Below are 24,879 nucleotides of genomic sequence, written 5' to 3' on the forward strand. Positions count from 1 at the left end.
CAATGCAAGAGTATCTTACCAGAGCTAATTATTTTCCCTTGGGAGGACAATACTGTGTTAAATTTGAATAGTAATATGGCTTCCCAAATAAAGCTGTGTATCAATGCACAGAATTAAAAATCAAAATGGATTTTTAAGACTGAAACAGAGAGATGCTTTAGCCAGTTTTTTTCTTACAGAATTTAGCTTGCTAACACGTTTCACGGGAAGGGTGTGTGTGTGTTTTCAATAAATTGCTCTTTGGGTTACATCTGCAGATACAGTAGCCAATTGATCTAATGCAGTTTCTGAAGGCTTTCTATACAGGTGATGTCATCCTTTTAGCTCTATTCTCCTCCCACTCTCTTTCCTTCTTATTAGATATTTCATCTTACTGCAGAGCATAGAATCAATAGGAGCTTCTCCTTAGGGAGCTGCTGTGAAACAGGCAAGGACAGTAGGAATTAAAACACTAGCATACAGTCTTGCTTTAGCAGAAGATGTAGTGTTTTTGTACCATATCATATATAAATTTTCAACCAGAAAGCCAGACTTAGATCCACAGTACTATCTTACTGATGCATTAGAACAAGGAGCAATGCTGCAGAGCCGTAAATAGTGCATGTGAAAAGAGAAATTTTTAATTTTGGAGATTCTCAAGCATTCTACAGGACAAACCTGTTAGAGCATATATCTTCTAACTACCACTTGCTCAGTGGTTGATTTTTTTTTTTTTTAAACCTCTGGTGGTTAACAATATAAAGAAGAAACTTTCATCTTAAGGATACAGTGTTCTGGTTTGCTTCTGATGCAGAAGAATTACTGCAGTGCTTACTCTACAGAATGAAATAAGTTGAAGAAAAGACAAAGCTGTCTTTGGAAAGATTTCTCAGAATCAAGCAACACGGATTTGGTGCATGTTGCCTTATTTGCTTTGATTTATACAGTATTAACTGTTCAGTTACCACTGTGCATGCCTGTGCCAGGTGCCTGAGGAAGGATGTGTCTGTATGTTTTGAGCCAGAAATCTAAACATCTTGATTTACTGTGATTTGCTTGTTAAAAGTGAACATTTTGTTGAAAAGTATTCCAGTTATTTAGAAGCTAAATTCTAAGCTATTGAAAGCTCCTGATATCAGTTTGAAAGGGATTTGGAGAAGCAGTCTTTACACTGCAATTTACACTGCAAATGGTATATGATTTATAAGAAAGAAAGTTAAAAGAATTTTGTCAACATACTCATCGGTGTGGCTCTGTTTTGAAAAGGAAACTATCCTTTGCAGCTCAGGAAATGGCTTTTCTTGTTCGCTGTTATGCCAACTGTCTTCAGCCATGGGCCTCCAAAGTAAGTAATTATTTTCTTTGAGATTGATATAATCTACCTATTACATTTAAATTCTACCTGTTGTGAATTGTAAATGAGCTGTATTGTACTATTATATTTTCCAAACTTTTAAAAAATAAGAGCTACAAAACAGTCTAAACTCATTCTCATGGCCATTTTGTTTTTCAACTTAAAGGAATCTCTAAAATATTCTAATATACCTCTAAGAGGATTTGAAAAATACTTTCTTAATTAATCTGTAGACTTAAAATGCAAAGCATTTGAAGTATATTGTTTTCAGACTGAATCATCATTTGTTTATGCCTATTTCTGTACTTCTCTGTGATCATACTCTAACTTGAATGTATTGTATTTCCTCATTTCCTTAAAGGGTTGATGTATTTGGCTATGTTAGTCTAATTTATAGTCTGTGTTATACAACATTTAGTGAACACTTTAATTGTAACAATGACTGTGTTAAGATTGCTTTATGGTTGTGTTGAATTAGAGACAGGCACAATAGAAGCATCTCTTAGGATGATCTGAAATCATGTCTTTGTTTAAAGGTTGTCCTATTGATGGTGACTAAGGAAGAAATACTGTGGTAGCATCATGGTATAATGTTTTATCTGAAAGATAGCTCGTTGGATATCTCTCTTAAAGGCAGCTTCTGGAAGGACATTTAAATTCACTGTCCATTTGGCAAAGAGCTGATTGAAATGTAAAGAGATGGAAAGATGCCTAGGTACACAGTTCATTTGTACTATTACCTGGTAAGGCATGGATGGTCTCTTTAGTGCAAATGCCACCTGTGGGGCCCATGCATTGCTGAGGCTTGGCACTGAGGTTTAAAATGACACATGGAAGGGAAATGGATGAGACCAGGTGAAAAAGATTCAAACAAAAGAATGAGATATAGGGGTTATTCTTCAGAATACCTACAAAAAAATAGCCTTTTGGGGTACTGGTATCCAACTTTCAATGTAAGATTTAACAAGTATAGACGAGGCAAAGAGCATTGTAAAGATTAGATTGTAATGTTTCATTAAATGATAACAAATATTATCTGAACAGGATTTCGTGAGTGGTACTTTACTATGTAAATTAAGTGTTTATGATAGAGTACATCTCTCCTATCGCCCCACCCACCCACCCCAACTCTCATGTTATTGTTTATTATTGATGGAATATTAACTGGATTGTGATTAAACACGTTAAACTTGTGATTAAGTTTTCATACTTGGTAGTTTTGGTTTTCTAATACTTTTTACTCATTTTTATTCATGTATTTTTCCCATTCTGCTACTCAGATTCAGTACTTCTGAGTTGATTTATTTTCTTGATCAAATAAATAGTTCTAGCAACAATGTTCAAAATGCTTTCCTTTATATTTACCCTTCAAATATTTGCTTATTTGTATATAAAATAATAAATCTCAAGTCTTTTTCCCTTTAGCATTATTTGTTTTGTTTTATTTTTTATCCTTGATACCATAAAGTTTTACCATGGATTATCTAATATTTTGTTTTGTTTTCTTTCCCCTTTTTGGCACTTGAAAGTCTTTCTCAAGCTGAAGATTCCCATTTGTCTTCACTTGTGGGAAATGTATTAGTTTTTGAAAACTGCAGTTCTTTTTTTCTCTTGTCACTCCATATGTTGGAACTCTAGATCTATCCATAATGTCTCTCAACATTTGTTTCATACTTTATTCTCACTCTGTGCCTTCCCAGTTTGATATTCTAGCTCATTAACTAATTCTCCACTTGTGACTAATTTCTGTCCTGCTATTTACCTTTTAAATTTCTAAATTTAATTATTATGTTATTGATACCTGAAATCTCTTAATTGATGCTTTTTTACAACCACCCTTGTTTAATAACTTGTTTTCATTTTGTGGATGCTATTCTTTTTTCCTGATTGTCTTATCAGCTCTTTCTTCAAGTTCAGATTTTTCTTAGTTGAGTTTTTTGGTTGTTTTCTTTCAGGGGTTTGACTTTTCTTGATTGATTCTTATTTGAGAGCTCATCGTCCGGTCTGTTACAGTTGCTTGCCCCAAGTGACTGTCTACTAGATGGTGGAGGCATTACTACTTTGGCTTCCATCTTCCTTAGGTAGCTCCTACAGTCACTGGTCTAGGAAGTGCTTCCATTCTCACTTTTATACACAGCTAAATCTATAGGTTATTTCTTGACTCTTCCCTAGCTTTACCTATCTGCAGCATTTGACACAGTTGATCACTTCCTCCTCCTTGACATTCTTTCTTCAGAGTAAAAGTCAACCATGACTTGCCAGACAGTATGTGATCTCTCTTCCCCTCATCTTTCCCTACACTCCTCCTTGTTACACTACTCCAACTACTCTGGTTTCCTTGTGTGTCCTCAAACCTGTCAGGCATTCTTAAACTGATTTCCTGTTTTCTCAAGAATTCTATTTGCACTTTTAACAAACCCACTGTTAAGTGCAAATATTGATTGAACACTGCTCTGTGGTTTTAAAAATGTTAAAAAGTGGGGAGAAACATGTGTCTTAGAGTTAAAAAAAAAAACTCTAATATTTATTGAGTTATTTAACAGTGCCCCCCCCCATCCTCATCTTTCAGGAAAAATAATGAGTTAGGAATGCAATTTCACATGCCTCAGGCACAGTGCTGCTGTATATATGCAAGGCTGCTATGATTAGTTATAGCTGTTTCCTTTAGGGCTTTTGGGAAATTTAGACTGTTTCCATTAAACAGGCTCCAGACTGCTTTGGGAGCCTTAGGATCTATTTTTAACCCTCTCTCTCACTGTCAGCTGACACTTCTTTGATATGACACTCTGTCTAGCCCTAGAAAGTACTTTATAATTCTGGTGGCTTGCTTTTAATTTCATAAGGCCTCTATCTTCTTGTGCCTTGACGAATGTTTCCTGTCTCCCATATGTATGATTTTCTTCCATTTCATCTTCTATGCTTCCAGAGTAATGTGTTCTAAAGGTATATTCTCATAGTCATTTTCTTGCTTAAAACTCTTTAGTAGGTCTTTTCTAAGACAGGGAATCTAAGCATCCCAAAATGCTATGTCTGGCCCTTCATCTCTTGTGTCTTCCTGTAGTATACATCTCTACCTGAGCTACACTGGTTTGCTTACTGTTTCCTGAATGCATCATGCTCATTCAAGTCTCTGGCCTAATATTGTTCAACAGAAATAAAATGTGAATTACATATGTAATTTTAAACCTTCTGGTAGCCTTATTTTTTAAAAAGCACTTTATAAGGTGAATTTAATGTAATAATATATCCAGTAGAGTTTTTAAAATATGTAATAAAAATAGAGTAATTATTAGTGAGATATTTCCTTTTTTTGTTTGTTTTTACTGAATTCAAATTTGCATTGTATACTTACAGCATGTCTTAATTTGACTAGCCACACTTCAAGTGCTCAGTAGCCATGTGTGACTTAGGGCTACCACATTGGACATTGTGATTCTGGGTCTTTGTCAGGACTCTTCAGTACATTTAGTCTGCTCTCTACCCCTAATGAGAATGAGATCTTTCTAAGTTGCATTTGTTATTTTATTTGTTACTTATTCTAATTTTTTAAATATCTTTATTGGAGTATAATTGCTTTATAATGTGGTGTTAGTTTCTGCTGTACAACAAAGTGAATTAGTTATATGTATACATATATCCCCATATGCCCTCCCTCTTGAGCATCCCTCCCTCCCTCCCTATCCCACCCTTCTAGGTCATCACAAAGCATCAAGCTGATCTCCCTGTGCTATGCAGCAGCTTCCCACTTCCCATCGTTTTACATTTGGTAGTGTACATATGTCACTGCTACACTCTCACTTTATCCCAGCTTCCCCTTACCCCTCCGCGTCCTCGAGCCCATTCTCTACGTCTGCGTCTTTATTCCTGCCCTGCCACTAGCTTCATCAGTACGGTTTTTTAGATTCCATATATGTGCGTTAGCATACGGTATTTGTTTTTCTCTTTCTTACTTTACTCTGTATGACAGACTCTAGGTCCATCCACCTCACTACAAATAACTCAATTTTGTTTCTTTTTCTGGCTAATATTCCGTTGTATATATGTGCCACATCTTCTTTATCCATTCATCTGTTGATGGACATTTAGGTTGCTTCCGTGTCCTGGTTACTGTAAGTAGTGCTGCAATGAACATTGTGGTACATGTATCTTTTTGAATTATTAAATTGTTTTTTAAAATCTCCCCAAACCCATGATATCTATTACTATTATGACTAGCACCAGGTATACACTAAGTGCTCTTTATTGAGTAACTGGGAAATTAGACCACCAAGCTTGTTAGAAATTTATTTCTATATATAGTTAATGAGTATGTGTTTCTGAAATGTCTTACTGTGAGTAGCATACGGGAACTTACAGACTATGTAATGTGCCCAAGAATCATCTTTATTCTTTGATAGTTTTAAGGTTAATGGATAAATGACTTCTGGATAGGCACAGTTCCTGTGTATCAGGTAGCTACGCTTTAAAAAGAAAGTTCTAACAATGCAGTTTGGAATTTAATAGTGAACTTTGAGGAATGTTGTTCTGTCGGGGAATTGTGTAGTTTTTAAACATTATTTTTAGGGTTAATAATAGATATTATTTCATACTTTAGAGCCCTTTGAATAACCTTCATTTAAATGAAATAATGCTTGGGTATGAATTATAAGGGGCAAAAAGTTTCAGATAGCAAACTTATTAAAGGATAAATTTCCCTACTATCATTCTTAGTTTTGGCAGGTTATTCTTGAAGACTCAGTTTTTAAATATGAATTAGAATCTTGAACATTTGTGTAATATTACACTTATGCTATACATGCCTGCATTCATGCCAATTTAGATTGAAGGAGATCTCTGCCACTGCTCCCCCCCAAACTAATTGTCCTATAAATGTTTCTTGGATAGATGGATGGGATTGTCCCAAAGCATTATTTCTTACATTGACAGGATGTTAATAAGAATATTGGGGGAAAAAGAAGTTTTGAAAATGCTGGGTGAAACAGATTTCTTTTTTGTGGGACTTCTTGGACCCTCCATAAATATGCTTATGCTTGTTGTAAAGAGTTAAAGGGGCATATGTTATAGCATTATTTGCTAATTTATTCAGCCATCAACCCCCTCCCCCCAATATATCCACGAGTTTTGTCTTCTGAAACAGTATTGCAGCATATACAGTTCAGGAAATGCTACTCACCCTGAAATACTGAATGTATCTGTGCTAAGACTTCATCTGTTCAGATATCCGTGGAAACCCTCTGAGTGACAGTGTTCAGAAGTCAAATATTCACTCAGTTTTTCTTTTTTTTTTTTGAATAAATTTATTTTATTTATTTTTAGCTACGTTGGGTCTTTGCTGCTGTGCATGGGCTTTCTCTAGTGCAGCGAGCGGGGCTACTCTTCATTGTGGTGCGCGGGCTTCTCATCGTGATGGCTTCTCTTGTTGTGGAGCACAGAATCTAGGCGCACGGGCTTCAGTATTTGTGGCACACAGGCTCAGTAGATGTGGCTAGCGGGCTTTAGAGCTCAGGCTTAGTAGTTGTGGCACGTGGGCTTAGTTACTTCACGGCATGTGGGATCTTCCCGGACCAGGGCTGGAACCCGTGTCCCCTGCATTGGCAGGCAGATTCTTAACCACTCTGCCACCAGGGAAGTCCCCCACTCAGTTGTTCTTAATGAGCAGGTGTTGTATGTGGGGTAGGCATCACTATGGTAGGCTTTCATTAGGTAGTAAAAGTATAATATAAATTATATAACAATATATTTATGTTTATGTATATAATATACAATGGGAATATAAAGAGTGTGAGTGCTGCATTCAAAGGAGTGAAGTGAAAACGCACTCCTTTTTCACTTCCCATTCATTTCTCAGCTTCCTTATGTTGGGAGTTTTTGTTGTTAATCTAATTTTATATCAGTTTCTACTCTGTTTCCAGTGCTTATGAGGTAAATGTTCATTGTTGGCTCTAGTTTAAATCAAGTGTATCAGTATTTGTCATGTTCTCACAAGGCATTCTAATAAAACTCATCTTTGGATCTTAATATTTTCAACATTATAAAAAGTCAGAGTGTATACTGTGTGTATAGCAACCCCTAGTTGCTAAGAGGTACAGAATTTCAGTACATTCCAGTGTTTGTGGACACTTTTAAATGGGAAGGAAGAAAATTGCCCTCACATACATGTGTATATATTTGTTTTCAGTTCTGAAATTTTTCAAATAGTTTATTTTTAGAAGTAATAGGGGAATTCTTTCTCCATATGGAAGTATAACATCTCAGCTAGATATTGCAAATAAAGTTAAAATTCCTTTTGGACCACCAGCCCCGATCTTTCACGTTCACTATAGAGTGATACTGTTGGTTATCTAGTGTATGTTCCTCCAAGTTTTTTCCCCCAAACCTAGATAAGTATATACCCAGAAAATACGTGGTATTATTTTTATGTTTTTTTAAAAAATGAGTCACATCTTTCACATTTATCACGAAACTTGGTTTTTCAATCAGTAAATCTGAGAGAACTATCCAGGTTTGAACATACAGATCTGTTTTATACCTTGAACTGTTGCATTGTATTCCATAATGAGCTATGTAACAATTTAGCTATTCTCCCTGCGATACTTGTTTATCTTTTAAACTATTACAAACATTATAATGAATGTCTTTGTACATTCCCCCTTGTACACCTGTATGCTTCTTTAGGGTAGGTGCCCAAAGAGGAGTTGTTGAGTCATAAGGTTTATATATTTTAAATGTAATAAATCTTACATTTGCTCCCTCAGAGTGGCTACTCCCCAAATCACTGTCCAGAGTAGCTGTGTCAGTTCATAACTCCCTTTAGCAATTTATAAAAGTATTGTTTTCCTCCATTGCCTTGCCCATATTTTGTATTATGAAATTATCTTTTTGCCAGTCTGATGGGGAAAAAAGTTATTTGTATTAATTTTTATTTCTGTGATTGCTGGCAATGTTTAGCAATCTCTTCCAGCCGTTTTTTCTCCTGCTGCTATTACTTAAGTGGCCCCATGTTAAGACGGCAGAGCCAAGAGACCAAAGCAGCCTGGATATCTGAGTCTCTGCATGTGAAACAGTTGCCCCAAAGAGTTGCCTGGACCTATAGGGTACTTCGAGTCGGCAAAATATACACTTTGCTGGGTTAAGCCTGTGTGAGACATACAGTGTTGATCTTGTGTCACTGCCCTTCTCAGAAACCTACAGTAGTTCTCTATTGCAGGAATCAATTTCTAAATACCTAGCTTAACATTTTTTATTACATTCTACCTCTTCTTAATACATCTCTTTCCCTTTACATGTATACATAGTCTTCAGGAAACTATGCACTTTCATAATCTGTGCCTGTATTTAAGCCATTAGCCTTCCCAGCCTCCAAGTAAAACTTTGACACTAGTCTTCATGGATAGGTGAACTCCAACAGAGCTCAGAAGTTCAGGTATAGGAAATGGGCTTGGAAAATAGGGAATTTTGCCAGACCTGGTAGGCTGGAAGATGATGGGGTAAGTGAATTGAGGTTGCTGATGAAAAGTCAGCTATTAAATCCTGGCTGGGGTCAGGAAAGGAAAAAGGGCAGATGAGCTGAAAGACAGTGGAGAAGTTTTAAGAAATTAAGAATTCCTATTGGAAGAAAACCTTTTCCTTTATGTTTTCTTTGTTTTAAACAAAATAGTAAGTACCGGGTGTTATGAACTCCCAACTTAATATCAGGAAACAACTTCGTAGGAAAGAACAACAGGTTTATAGTCAGGCAGCCTAGGTTTCAGATTTCAATACCCCTGCTTCCTAGCTATGTGACCATGGGCAACCTTTATAACTTCTCTGGGTGTTGTTTTCCTAATCTGTAAATCGGGTAAAATAATAACATCTACCTATTAATTCATTTAATTAGAGGAGCAACCCTAGCCCTAATAAGCATTAGTCCTACTACAGCCTTCATTACATTTATCATTCTTATTTTACTCACTATTCTTGAATTTGTAGTAGCCCTTACTCAAATTAGATAATCTATATAAAAAGCATGTAGAAGGATATATTTGCTGTAGTATACCTATTTGGTAAATATAGTGAGCACTCAGTTGTTAGTTTCAATCATCATCATTATTCCCATCAGATAGCTAGGTTGAGAGGATTCCTATATGAAGATCTAAGTTTTCTTCATGACTTAGAAAGCAGATCTATATGCTTATAACTCTTTGTGTTCTCTCCACTATTAGACTGAGCTCCTTGATGGTAGGACCCATCTGTTTTCATCTTTTCTAGCAGAGTTCCTGGCATAAAGTAGAGTATAGCAGAGTACTGAAATCAGGTGAACCTGGGTTTGAATTTCAACTCCACTGCTTACGTGAGTGTGAGGTCTAGGGCAAGTTGCTTAGTCTAATTGCCTCAGTTCCTCATCAGTAAGGTAGGGATGATAATAATAATGCTTGCCATTTAGGGTCTAGTAAGGATGATGATTACTCAGTACGTTGTAAGTATCATTACCAAACCAGTTTATAGATATGCTCTGTGGCTTTGGTTCACTGTGTTACTTTTATGGTTGATCTCCTTTTCCTTGGTCTTACCTCTGTAGGAATCTTGGAATATAAAATATCTTCCTCATCCCAACACCCCAACCAGACATTTGTCATTTTAAAATTATATTCAGTCTTTCCCTTTCTGTCTACTTCATTACTAGGTGAGATTTTTTTCTTTGTATCTAAACAGTAGACACTAAGTAAGAGGAACATCTTTGAGCTGGAACATACTCCTCTATCTTCTGTATTATTGAAACCAGTTATTGGTAGCTCTTTGATTTTCTGCTTCCTTTTTTAGTACTCATAATAGAGCTATAAAATGGCCTCTAAGCATGGCTTTAGCTTATTCCACAGGTTTTGATATATAGCATTTTAATTTTTATTCTGTTTAAATATTTTCTAATTTCCAATGTGACTTCATTGACCTATGGACTATTTAGAGGTTTGTTTTATAACTTCCCAAATACATAATAGTTTTCTAGTTATCTTTTTATTACTTATTTCTACCTTATTTGCACTGTAATCATAGGATATTCTCTGTGTAATTTTAACCTTTTGAATTTTGTCGAGGGCTGCCTTACTATCAGTGTTTATAAATGTTTATGTATATACCCTAAAATTATGTATTCTATGGTTTTTTAAAATAAATTTATTTATTTATTTTTGGCTGTGTTGGGTCTTCGTTGCTGCGCGTCTTCGTTGCTGGGCTTTCTCTAGTTTTGGCGAGTGGGGGCTACTCTTTGTTGAGGTGTGCAGGCTCCTCATTGCGGTGGCTTCTCTCGTTGTGGTGCACAGGCTCTAGGCGCGCAGGCTTCAGTAGTTGCAGCACACAGTTTCGGTAGTTGTGGTTCACGGGCTGTAGAGCACAGGCTCAGTAGTTGTGATGCACGGACTTAGTTGCTCCACGGCATGTGGGATCTTCCCGGACCAGGGATTGAACCCCCTGCATTGGCAGGCAGATTCTCGACCACTGTGCCACCAGAAAAGCCCAAAAATGTATTCTATAGTTGTTGATTGCAGTGTTCTGTGTGTTGATATATACACTTCAGGTCAGATTTGTTAATTATGTTCGTATCTTCTGTATCTACTTGTTTTTATTTGCTTATTCTGTCCCTGAGAGATGGGTGGTAAAAGTTCCGTGGCGTAATTGTAGATTCATCTAGTTCTTCTTTTATTGTTTTCATTTTTTTTACCTAATACAGTTTGAGGCTGTGTAACTAGGTGCAAATCTATTTAGTGTTGAACTTTTTATCATTATGAAATGTCCCCTTTTGCGTCTATTAATGCTTTTGTCTCAAAGTCTACTTCATCTGACATTAATATAACTACATAAGCTTTCTTATGGTTTGTGTTACTATTTTATATAGTCAATATTCATGTTGATTTACTCACACATTTCCGATTTTCATTGGTTTTCCTTCATCTAGAAGCTTTCATTTGGAATCATTTTCTGTCTCCCAGTGGATTTTCTTCACTGTAGATCTGCCGTGGGAGTATTTCTCTTCATTTTTGTTTCTCTGAAAATGACTGTTTTGCCCATTTTGAGGACGGTTTTTACTGGGTGTAGAATTCTGGCTCTTAGAGATAACACTCCATTGTCTTCTGGCTTCCAAGTTGAGAAGTCAGCCATCAGTTTAATTTTGTTCTTGTCAAAGCAATCTCTTTTTTTCCAGACTGCTCTTAAGACTTTTCTCTTTGTTTCTTTCCCTAACACTTCTACCCTGGTGTGCACAGGTATGGGTTGGCTTTTATTTATCTTGCCTGTAATTCTTAAAGCTACTTGGTCTGTGAGTACCTTTGTTAACTTTGAAAAATGCTTAGCCGTCATTTCTATGCCTTAAGTACTCTTCTGTTTCTATGACTCCGGTTATTCAGATGTTACCTTCTCACTGTATATCCTTTGGCTCTTGGCCCTTCTCTCCTAGCTTCATTCTTTTTACTCTCCATGCTTCATTCTAGATATATTTTCAGACCAATGTTTATTTTTCTGTTTTTTCTTAGCTCTGTCAAATTTGTTACTGAATCCATCTGTTGACTTTCTATTTTTAAAATTTTTTATTTATTTATTTTTAACACCTTTATTGGAGTATAATTGTTTTACAATGGTGTGTTAGTTTCTGCTTTATAACAAAAGTGAATCAACTATACATATACATATATCCCCATATCTCCTCCCTGTTGCATCTCCCTCCCACCCTCCCTATCCCACCCCTCTAGGTGGTCAAAAAGCACCTAGCTGATCTCCCTGTGCTATGCAGCTGCTTCCCACTAGCTATCTATTTTACAATTGGTAGTGTATATATGTCCATGCCACTCTCTCACTTCGTCCAAGCATACCCTTCCCCCTCCCCGTGTCCTCAAGTCCATTCTCTACGTCTGCATCTTTATTCCTGTCCTGCCCCTAGGTTCTTCAGAACCATTTTCTTTTTTTTTTTTTAATTCCATATATATGTGTTAACATACAGTATTTGTTTTTCTTTTTCTGACTTACTTCACTCTGTATGACAGACTCTAGGTCCATCCACCTCACTACAAATAACTCAATTTTGTTTCTTTTTATGGCTGAGTAATATTCCATTGTATATATGTGCCACATCTTCTTTATCCATCTGTCTGTTGATGGACACTTAGGTTGCTTCCATGTCCTGGCTATTGTAAATAGTGCTGCAGTGAACATTGTGGTACATGACTGTTTGAATTATGGTTTTCTCAGGGTATATGCCCAATAGTGGGATTGGTGTGTCATAAGGTAGTTCTATTTTTAGTTTTTTAGGGAACCCTCCATACTGTTCTCCATAGTGGCTGTATCAATTTACATTCCCACCAACAGTGCAAGAGGGTTCCCTTTTCTCCACACCCTCTGCAGCATTTATTGTTTGTAGATTTTTTTGATGATAGCCATTCTGACTGGTGTGAGGTGATACCTCATTGTAGTTTTGATTTACATTTCTCTAACGATTAGTGATGTTGAGCATTCTTTCATGTGTTTGTTGGCAATCTGTATATCTTCTTTGGAGAAATGTCTATTTAGATCTTCTGCCCATTTTTGGATTGGGTTGTTTGTTTTTTTTATATTGAGCTGCATGAGCTGCTTGTATATTTTGGAGATTAATCCTTTGTCAGTTGTTTTGCTTGCAAATATTTTCTCCATTCTGAGGGTTGTCTTTTCATCTTGTTTATGGTTTCCTTTGCTGTGCAAAAGCTTTTACGTTTCATTAGGTCCCATTTGTTTATTTTGGTTTTATTTCCTTTTCTGTAGGAGGTAGGTCAAAAAAGATCTTGCTGTTATTTATGTCAAAGAGTGTTCTTCCTATGTTTTTTCCTCTAAGAGTTGTATAGTGTCTGGCCTTACATTTAGGTCTTTAATCCATTTTGAGTTTATTTTTGTGTATGGTGTTAGGGAGTGTTCTAATTTCATTCTTTTACATATAGCTGTCCAGTTTTCCCAGCACCACTTATTGAAGAGGCTGTCTTTTCTCCATTGTATATTCTTGCCTCCTTTGTCCAAGATGAGGTGACCATATGAGCATGAGTTTATCTCTGGGCTTTCTATCCTGTTTTTTGGCTAAAATTCTTAGTGTTGTCTTTCTCTGTGTATGTCATGATCGATAAACTGGACCAAATATGGCCTGTGAGCTATATGACCTGTGAGCTAAGAATGATTTTTACATTTTTAAAAGGTTGTTTAAAGAAATTTTCAAAGAAAAAAAAGTAATACCACAGAGATTGTATGTGGCTTGCAAAAGTCTAAAGTGTGTACTCTTTGGTCCTCTGAGGAGAATGTTTTCCAACCACTGGTATATATTAAATACAGTTATTTTAGAATCTGTATCTGATAACTCCATTTTTTGAAAGTTTTTCTTCACTGGTTTCTAGAGTTTATTATTTCCCTTAGTTTTCATGAATGCCATCTTGTCTCCTAATGTGCCTGGTTTTATTTGAGCAATGGATATTGTGTATGGAATTTGTTTTTAGTATTTTGAGGCCTAGGATGATTTGTTTTTTTTTCTTTGGTGAAGTTTTGTGTTTGCTTTCAGTGGCTGACTGGAAGCATTAGTAATCCTGTATAACTTTAATCCAAAATCAGGGATTGAGATGATTCTAAAATGAGCATCAGTTTACTTTTGGATCACACTTATTTACTAGGGTATAATGTACTTTCCAGGGTCCAAATCCAAAGCATGGCCCTTCCATGCTAGGCCTTCGAATATAACTTTTGTCTCTCTAACCAGGGGCTGTCAGAAGTGCTTCTCAACCTGTTTGCCTCCTCTTTAGGAATCAGAAAATACTCTTAAGGGAAAAGCACCTTCAAGGATCAGATTGTGTGTGTTACTGTTTTTCTGTATATCTGAGTTACAGGATTCATCTGAATTACCTATCCCAGCAGGGGAAGTTTGTTATGTAGATTTTTTCAGGTAAATTTTTATAATTACCATGACTTCCTCTTGAGATGATATAATTCAGGCTTGGATGTTTTCTCCTTTAGAGTATATTTAGTTTCCACTGTTAATGCATGTGTTTCTTTAACATTTTCCTGTAATAAAGTAATGTGAAACCCTGCTCTAAAAAGTAAATAGATTTCTTTCAGTAGTCCTGAATAGCTAATTGCAGAGAAATTATTTGGAAAATACATCATCATATTGCCTTTGTAAAATTTTCTCTCACCGCTTTGGAGCACAGTGGTTTGTATCTTGTCTCAACTCCTGTAGCATTTATTTTGTAAAATTTTTTAAAGTTTTATGGTGCGAATTATATTGTACAACTTGTATCGCTGACCATATTAAAGATGAGGTGGTGGAATCATTTCCTTCTGCATCTCTTGTATTCCTATACCTAGCATAGACATTCATTAAATAATTATGATTACTAACAAATTTTTTAGGGGCCAACTATAAGCTAATACAATATTAAATGAAAAGAGGCTTACTAAATTTTTCGAATATTGAATGCAGTCAACTGTTACTTTTCTTAAGTCTTGGTGCCAGATGCTGTACTCTAATCCAAGATTTTGCTGTGTTATTCTGGAATTAGCAACCATTTTGTGTTAGTGAGGTGTGTGTGTGTGTGTGTGTATGTGTGAGAGAGAGAGAGAGGGAGGGAGCGAGCGAGCGAGCATTCCTACCTTTTACGGTGGCAACAGCTGATATTTTTATTTGAGGAAAGGCCAGTTTTTTCCTCTGAAATACCATTACTCATGGTAATGTCTTTTGAAAACTGCTAAGTGGGCTTCCACTGTAGGCTTGCCTAACAGTCAGAATGCTGATTTGGTTCTTATCACTTTCTAAGATTTTTCCCAAGAATGGAGAATTTAGATGAGAAATTAGGTTGCACAGAAATATACATAAAACAAAATGTTGTTGCAGAAGTTACAGTGTGTCAAGAACTCTTTAAAGGTAATGCTTGATATTTAGATTATCTTAAATTATTTTTCTTTTTCAGCTTCCAGCCGATCTTACCAAGATGCACATTGCAGACAACCCTCATCCACAGGTGACTCATGTGTCTTCTAGTCAGTCTGGTTGTAGCATTGCCAGTGACTCTGGGAGCAGCAGTTTATCAGATATCTATCAGGTAATACGTTAGGAGTTTGTTTGCTGTGCATATGGCTTTTTTAATTCTGCTGAATACCTTGTGCTTGTGCCTTAGGTGGTCATGTATCTTTTAACTAGGGTGTGAAATTCTGACATAAGGTCTTTGAGAAAATATGCTTTGTTTACTGTGTCATATTTACAAGCCTAATGAAAGAGGTGATCTATCTTTTGAGAGTGATTAAATATGGTCCAGCAGTGCATGAATATAGTGTTCTTTTTAATTTCTTTTATCCAAGTGAATCTATATTAATATATAATATTTGCTTGCATTAGAAAATGGTTCTTGAAACAACTGAACTTAAATTTATAAAAAGGCGATTTTTATTATATTCAATAGTTGATTAGTTAAGTCTTCTATAAGTAAAGTCATGAAGAAGATTAGACTTGCCTTTGTATTGTAAAGACTTAAATTTTCCAGTGGCCACATTTAAAAATTAAAAGGAAACAGGTAAAATTAATTTTAATAATATATTTTATTTAGCACAGTATATTCAAATATTATTTCAACATGTAATCAGTGTTTAAAAATTATGAATGAGTTATTTTTTCATACTAAGTCTTCAAAAGGCAAAGTTTAATATTAACTTACGGCACACCTCAATTCAGACAAGACACATTTTTCGAGTACCACATACGGCTAGTGGCTACCATAGAGTACTGATTTGTTGAAATAGAATCATTGTTGTCTGAGGAAAACAGTTTAGATTGTGGTTCTGTTGAGTTGCACGGATTTAGCTGTTTTATGAAAATCAGCGTTCCTCTGTTAAGGGAAGTTTGCAGGCAGGTGCAAAATGGAAAAAAGCCTCCATTTTTGGTTTATGTGAGGCTTTTTTCTACAAAGATTGTTGCTGTGGACATGCCATCTAAATCCCCCTGTTTGGCATTTTATAGTAGAGAGAACCAGGAATTCTTCTTCACCATTTTATAGTAGATAGAACAGGGAGTTTTTAAAAAGTAAAGTTAAAAACAGTGCAGTGGTTCTGGGGCCACTTACTGTGTTCATGGATTTGTTGGGCTTCATGCATTCTACCCCTCCGCAAAAGAAGTATCTTGTGGATTAAGTTAGAGTTGTTGCATACCTAAAAGTCAAAGTACAGCTGTGCTTCTCTGGACTCTGTGTTTTTCCTAGGGAAGAACACTAAGGAAGATTGACCCTGGATTAATTTTTTAAAGTTCAGGGATGTGGCTTTAGATTTTTCTTTAGATTTTTCTCAAGATAAGTGGGAATGTCTGGACCTTTCAAAGAGAGACAGTAAAGCAGAGATGTAATGTTGATGAACTATAGGTACCTGAACTCACTAGTATATCCATCTCTAAGCCAGATGTGATCACCTTCTTGGAGCAAGGAGCAGAGCCCCCGATGGTTGTGAGAAAAGGGACAAGAGGATAGTGCAGGGATTGAGGTTCAAGGTCACTTGGAAAGGCCGTGCTTTACACTGAACTAATAGATGGGCTGTACACAGTAGGGTCCTGATTCTTTGGCAAGATCCTGGAGGAGCTTCTGAAGAATTGCGCTTATATTAGCATCCACAGGATGTTCACCTACTGGATGACCCACCTGAAGCTGGGGCTTGAGCCTACCTGCTGGTATGGTTGGAGGTCTTCTCCTGTAGGACCATGACCATGTATGTGGCTGCCCTGCGCCAACCTTTTGTATGTTTTCCTTCCTCAGTAACACTTTCCACAGTTCATTCTACCTTTTAAGAGATTCATTTTAACATAGCATAACATGTGGACAGGTATCCTTGCCAGCTTTCCTGCACATCAAAAAAGTCCCTTCATTACAAAATAAACAGGATACCTTTTCATACCCCCAGAAACCTGAAGATTACCATTGGCCCTCCTCCCCTGATCATGATAATTCACTGTTAAGTCATATCAGTTCTGCTTCCTATGTCATTGTGTTTGTGTGTTTGTATGTATATGTTTGATGCTGAGATGTAATTTACAAATAATAAAATTTACCCTTTTTAGCATAGCTTACATGAAGACATAGAATCTTTCTATCACCTCAAAAAGGGCTTTGTATGCTCCTTTTTAGTCAGTTCCTTCTCCTTATTCCCAGCTGCTGGCAGCCACCAATCTGTTTTCTGCCCTTTTGGTTTTACGTTTTCCAGAAGGTCACATAAATGAAAACATATAGTTAAAAGATGATGCTGTGAAATGCGTCAACTAACCAACAAGGTAAAATAAGTTTTAATGAATTTAGGGAGAGTAAACAGATGAGCAAAAACAACGAAATTCAAGAACCAAAACAGAAATTCAGAAATTTCAAGGAGAAAACTATTATAATACTAAAGTCAAATATGCAAAAATGTAAGATAAACTCTTTTAAGTGCAGCCAAAGAAGGTAAAAGTCCCCAAACTCAGACTTTGGTTAAGCCTAGGACACTAGCCAAAGGATATAAACAGAATAAAGGTTAAAACAAAGCAAATATACAAAGATAAAAACAGAAGGAAAAGAAATCAGAATCTTAAAGTAAATAAATACATATGTATTTGTCTTATACTGTATACATGGAATGTATATATGAATTCAAGACATGTTACCAAATAGTAACAGTTTTTCTGCTGATGGTAGGATTGTGGGTAGTTTTTATTATGTTCCTTCAGCTTGTCTTATGTTTTTCTCAATGGACATTATTATTTCTACATTTAAAAAATTTTAAAGAGGACATAAATAGAGTGTGTAGTTAAAAATAAAAGTTGAATAAGGGCTTCCCTGGTGGCGCAGTGGTTGGGAGTCCGCCTGCCGATGCAGGGGACGCGGGTTCGTGCCCCTGTCCAGGAGGATCCCACGTGCCGCAGAGCGGCTGGGCCTGTGAGCCATGGCCGCTGAGCCTGTGCGTCCGGAGCCTGTGCTCCACAACGGGAAAGGCCACAACAGTGAGAGGCCCACGTACCGCCAAAAAAAAAAAAAAAAAAAGTTGAATAAAATTGTGGGAAAGGATTAAAGGAATTATTACTAGAGGGTAAAAGGAATATGAACAGAATAATAATAGACTGATAAACTATATCTCCTATAATATAGAATTTCTAGACCTACAATTTAAAAAATTTAAAAAAAAACAAAAACTATGGATAAGGTAAATAATACCAACTAAATTATGTGTGTGTGTCCAATTGGGTCCTCAGGACTAAAAGAGAAGAAAAGAGCATAGAGTTAAATATCAATACTGGACCTTCAGTCTCTCCCTTAACCTCAGGCCTCCTTTTAGTGCTTGTGAAAGCTGTGAATACACTCTTTGGTTAACAGATGTTTGGTCCACACCAAAAGGTCCTTGGTATTTGATCTTGTCCCAGACCATTTGGCATGGACCAAATATGCCCATGGACATTTTGGACAGGACCAAGCATCCTTCAAGGCACCTTTTAGTTACAGATGTACGTTGCCAGTGTATATACCTTGACCAGCAACATTTGAAGTAGTTTTCCTGATTATCCAAATTTCAACATTTGGGAGGTTTTAAAAGTGAATACCTAACCCAGTCATGGCCTATAACAGTATAAGCAGAGCCTTACAAAATATGCGAGTACATTAACCCTTGAACAAAATAGGTTTGAACTGCATGGGTCCACTTATACGTGGATTTTTTTCCCCCAATAAATACATACTACAGTACTACACGTACAGAACTGCACGTACAGAGGGCTGACTGTAAAGTTATATGTGGATTTCAGCTGTGGGGGGGAAGGGGGTTGGTGTCACTAACACCAGTGGTTTTCAAGGGTGAAATGTATTTTTAATTTGGAGGATTGGAGGGGCTAGAGAAGAGAGACATACTAACAGCAGTTTGTAACAGGAATATTGTTTACAGTACCATTTTATATGGCCAAATGTATGACTATGCTCCTATGTATTTCCTTCTTGAGAGCTTTCATGTGTTCTGGTTTAAAATTAAAAGCTCTTGGATCTCAAAAAAAGTTCAAAATAAAGCATTTATCACAGGTTAGAAAAAATGCAAGTAATTGTTTCAGTATGAATATGTTTCTGATCAGATTAGCTTAAAATTTAGCTAAGAGTATGCATTAAGATGTTAGAATGTTCTTGGATAGAATATTTTATGTATCTTCAAAGAATACTCAAGAGAAATAAGGAGGGTTGCTTTCTGGATTCCTTTTCCAAGAGCTGAAGGATTGTAAAATGTAAAATGTTAATTATTGAACCTAAAGCAGTTGTCTTGTCATTAACTTATTTTTAAATAACCTGAGGTACCCATTCATCCCCCACCTATCTTTTTTGGTTTCTATATAGGAAGTAAATGTGATCCTAAAAATCCCACCTCATGGAAGCATAATTCCTTAACTCAGAGCTCTACTGCCAATCTCTCCAAAACTCTGGTGCCATGTTTCCACCTGCATGTTCTTTTGATACTTCAACTAGCTTTTTGCCCTGCTACATGTTTTCTTCCACTTGTCTTTAATATTTCGGTTAAGAATATCATGTCTCCTAGTCAAAGTCTCAGTTATCCTTGCCTATTTCCATTTTTTAAACTTCTCCTTTCATTACAAGAAGAATGACTTTCCTTCTCTTTAAAAATCTTCAGTGCTTCACCATTATCTAATTTACACTCTTCATTTCAAATTTATATTCAAATTCCAAGCCTTTCATTTCTAACCATAGTCTGCAAATCTGGTTTTATATTCCACTGTTTCCCACTTAACACATTCTAGATTCTGGTCCATGACAAATACACATGCTACTCCCTGAATGTGTTTGTCTTTTCCTAGCCCTGTTTTGGTAATGCTGTTCTTCCTGCAGCTCCACCTGGATGACATTTTCGTATTGCCTCTCACATGTTGGGACCTACAGCAGTTTTTCTGTGGCTCTTATCACTTTTTTTCACTCTGCTTTTTAGTATGGTTACTTTTAAACTTGATCTTTTTCATCATCATGGTAAATTTGTAGTGTGCAGAGTTTGTTTCTTCCTTTTGTTATCTCACACTGAGTTAAGCACAGTGTTGGCACTTAGAAAGCAATCTAGAATTTTTTTTAGTTGAATTACATTTGAAAGTAGAAATCAATATTTCCAGGGAAAATGCAGAGGATCACTGCTAACTAATTGATGATCCAGAGCAAGGGAGGCATTACTTTGACCACCTGCCCTGTTGTAGAGATAATGGAATGGGCCAGCCTGGACAGCATTATTGTGAAGGATTAATTTCACAGGGTTCTTGCCCTGACTAGAAAGACAGAGAGAAAACATAAGGACTAAGTGATCCATGAAAAAGGTTGAATGAAATATTAAAAATGGGAATTCAGAAAAGATAAGTGCTGAAAGTCTAAGATTCTGGCTTAGTATTTGCTCTAAATTTGAGAATGTGGCTTCTATAAGCTTGTATAACTTCTTATTCTAACCTGTAGTTCCCCTCATCTTACCTCCATGTTTATGTAGATGCAAACAGGAAAAGGAAATCCGTTGGTGGTTTATTTGGAGAAGGCCAAGTTAACAGAAAATCACCTCAGACTGTCTGCCTCACCAAATTATATTTACACATATACACAGAGACACATTCATACTGTGGGAACAAGAAAAATGCAAGAAGTTTAATACTTGTCTTGTTAGCCCTTTCACCAACATACTTTTGTTTTTTTCTGGGCTTAATCCATTTATCATAATATTTCTGAGGGTCTGCTGTATTCCAACTGCTGGGTTAAAATAGTTGAAAGGCCAGGGCTCCGATCTTTTTCGAACCCTACATTAATGAATGTGGCATATCTTTTGACCTACTTTTTTCTAACAACTTTGATATTATGTGAGTCTCTGAGGCTCTGTTCAATTTTCTTTTTGGCTTTTTTCCTCTCTTTCCTTCAGTTTGGGTAGTTTTTATTGCCCTTCTTCAAGTTTACTCTTCTTGCAGTTTACATTTCTTTATTGGTATTTCCCATTTTACCCTTAATTATGTTTGTACTTTCTTTTGAATCCTTGAATTTGCTTATAATAAATGGCAAAAATTCATGTCTCCTAATTTCATCATTCCTGCATCTCTTTATATTGATTGATTTTTCTCCTGATTATGGGTCACATTTCCATGTTCTTCATCTGTCTAGTAATTTTATATTGTATGCTGGATATTGTGGATACTACATTTAAAAAAAATCTTATCTAGTTATTAAAGAAACGTTTTTCCTAGGAACTGCATCCTCAGCAGCATCATATAGTGACTACCAGTCCTGGTGGTCCTCATATCTACCTTTACCTTAAAGACCTGGCTTGCCTTTGTTTAGTCAAGGATTTATATATATTTTTAAAAATTTATTTTATTTATTTATGGCTGCGTTGGGTCTTCATTGCTGCTTGCAAGCTTTCTTTAGTTGCAGCAAGTGGGGGCTACTTTTCGTCACAGTGCAGGGCTCCCCACTGTGGTGGCTTCTCTTGTTGCGGAGCACAGGCTCTGGGCGCATGGGCTTCAGTAGTTGTGGCTCTCGGGCTCTAGAGCACAGGCTCAGTAGTTGTGGTGCATGGGCATAGTTGCTACGCGACATGTGGGATCTTCCTGGACCAGGGCTGGAAGCTGTGTGCCCTGCGTTGGCAGACGGATTCTTAAACCACTGCGCCACCAGGGAAGCCCTGGTCAAGGATTTAGACCTTGGACTCTATGTAGCACATTTTGTACACTTTTTTAAAAATTACAAAATGCTTTGTAATTTTTTAGCATGTTTCTGGCCACTCTTTCATATATCTTTTTTTTACATCTTTATTGGAGTATAATTGCTTTACAACGGTGTGCTAGTTTCTGCTTTATAACAAAGTGAATCAATTATACATATACATATGTTCCCATATCTCCTCCCTCTAGCGTCTCTCTCCCTCCTACCCTCCCTTTCCCACCCATCCAGGTGGTCACAAAGCACCGAGCTGATCTCCCTGTGCTATGCGGCTGCTTCCCACTAGCTACCTATTTTACGTTTGGTAGTGTATATATGTCCACGGCACTCTCTCACTTTGGCACAGCTTACCCTTCCCCTCCCCATATCCTCAAGTCCATTCTCTAGTAGGCCTGTGTCTTTATTCCCATCTTACCCCTAGGTTCTTCATGACATTTTTTTTCTTAGATTCCATATATATGTGTTAGCATATGGTATTTGTCTTTCTCTTTCTGACTTACTTCACTCTGTATGACAGACTCTAGGTCCATCCACCTCACTCCAAATAACTCAATTTCGTTTCTTTTTATGGCTGAATAATATTCCATTGTATATATGTGCCACATCTTCTTTGTCCATTCATCTGATGATGGACAGTTAGGTTGTTTCCATCTCCTGGCTATTGTAAATAGAGCTGCAATGAACATTTTGGTACATGACTCTTTTTGAATTATGGTTTTCTCAGGGTATATGCCCAGTAGTGGGATTGCTGGGTCATATGGTAGTCCTATTTGTAGTTTTTTGAGGAACCTCCATACTGTTCTCCGTAGTGGCTGTACCAATTCACATTCCCACCAGCAGTGCAAGAGTGTTCCCTTTTCTCCACACCCTCTCAAGCATTTATTATTTCTACATTTTTTTGATGATGGCCATTCTGACCAGTGTGAGATGATATCTCATTGTAGTTTTGATTTGCATTTCTCTAATGATTAATGATGTTGAGCATTCCTTCATGTGTTTGTTGGCAGTCTGTATATCATCTTTGGAGAAATGTCTGTTTAGGTCTTCTGCCCATTTTTGGATTGGGTTGTTTGCTTTTTTGTTATTGAGCTGCATGAGCTGCTTGTAAATTTTGGAGATTAATCCTTAGTCACTTGCTTCATTAGCAAATATTTTCTCCCATTCTGAGGGTTGTCATTTGGTCTTGTTTATGGTTTCCTTTGCTGTGCAAAAGCTTTTACGTTTCATTAGGTCCCATTTGTTTATTTTTATTTCCATTTCTCTAGGAGGTGGGTCAAAAAGGATCTTGCTGTGATTAATGTCATAGAGAGTACTACCTATGTTTTCCTCTAAGAGTTTGATAGTTTCTGGCCTTACATTTAGGTCTTTAATCCATTTTGAGCTTATTTTTGTGTATGGTGTTAGGGAGTGTTCTAATCTCATACTTTTACATGTACCTGTCCAGTTTTCCCAGCACTACTTATTGAAGAGGCTGTCCTTTCTCCACTGTACATTCCTGCCTCCTTTCTCAAACATAAGGTGACCATATGTGCGTGGGTTTGTCTCTGGGCTTTCTATCCTGTTCCATTGATCTATATTTCTGTTTTTGTGCCAGTACCATACTGTCTTGATTACTGTAGCTTTGTAGTATAGTCTGAAGTCAGGGAGCCTGATTCCTCCAGTTCCGTTTTTCGTTCTCAAGATTGCTTTGGCGATTCGGGGTCTTTAGTCTTTCTATACAAATTGTGAAGTATTTTGTTCAGGTTCTGTGAAAAATGCCAGTGGTAGTTTGACAGGGATTGCATTGAATCTGTAGATTGCTTTGGGTAGTAGAGTCATTTTCACAATGTTGATTCTTCCAATCCAAGAACATGATATATCTCTCCATCTATTTGTATCATCTTTAATTTCTTTCATCAGTGTCTTATAATTTTCTGCATACAGGTCTTTTGTCTCCTTAGGTAGGTTTATTCCTAGATATTTTATTCTTTTTGTTGCAATGGTAAATGGGTGTGTTTTCTTGATTTCACTTTCAGATTTTTCATCCTTAGTGTATAGGAATGCCAGAGATTTCTGTGCATTAATTTTGTATCCTGCTACTTTACCAAATTCATTGATTAGCTCTAGTAATTTTCTGGTAGCATCTTTAGGATTCTCTATGTATAGTATCATGTCATCAGCAAACAGTGACAGCTTAACTTCTTCTTTTCTGATTTGGATTCCTTTTATTTCCCTTTCTTCTCTGATTGCTGTGGCTAAAACTTCTAAAACTATGTTGAATAAGAGAGGTGAGAGTGGGCAACCTTGTCTTGTTCCTGATTTTAGTGGAAATGCTTTCAGTTTTTCACCATTGAGGACGATGTTGGCTGTGGGTCTGTTATATATGGCCTTTATTATGTTGAGGAAAGTTCCCTCTATGCCTACTTTCAGGAGGGTTTTTAATCATAAATGGGTGTTGAATTTTGTCAAAAGCTTTCTCTATGTCTATTGAGATGATCATATGGTTTTTCTCCTTCAATTTGTTAATATGGTGTATCACATTGATTGATTTGCGTATGTTGAAGAATCCTTGCATTCCTGGGATAAACCCGACTTATCATGGTGTATGATCCTTTTAATGTGCTGTTGGATTCTGTTTGCTAGTATTTTGTTGAGGGTTTTTGCATCTGTGTTCATCAGTGATATTGCCCTGTAGTTTTCTTTCTTTGTGACATCCTTGTCTGATTTTGGTATCAGGGTGATGGTGGCCTTGTAGAATGAGTTTGGGAGTTTTCCTCCTTTTGCTATATTTTGGAAGAGTTTGAGAAGGATAGGTGTTAGCTCTTCTCTAAATGTTTGATAGAATTGGCCTGTGAAGCCATCTGG

The 24,879-nt window shown here is 36.6% G+C and overlaps 1 protein-coding gene across 6 annotated transcripts in view; it reads left to right on the forward strand.

The window, feature by feature from the left end:
- RAPGEF6 (Rap guanine nucleotide exchange factor 6) overlaps positions 1–24,879 on the forward strand; it is a 221,816-nt gene that overhangs the window by 107,283 nt on the left and 89,654 nt on the right. For 5 of the 6 annotated variants that reach the window (XM_082837180.1, XM_082837182.1, XM_082837185.1 and 2 more), the window contains one exon: positions 15,274–15,405. The exons of the other annotated variant lie outside the window; for it this stretch is intronic. In XM_082837180.1, coding sequence (XP_082693306.1) covers positions 15,274–15,405 — 132 coding nt within the window. The remainder of the gene's footprint in view (positions 1–15,273; positions 15,406–24,879) is intronic. 6 annotated transcript variants of the gene reach the window in all.

Source organism: Leucopleurus acutus (genome assembly GCF_964270905.1).
Source record: "Leucopleurus acutus genome assembly, chromosome: 3".
NCBI classification, from domain to species: Eukaryota; Metazoa; Chordata; class Mammalia; order Artiodactyla; family Delphinidae; genus Leucopleurus; species Leucopleurus acutus.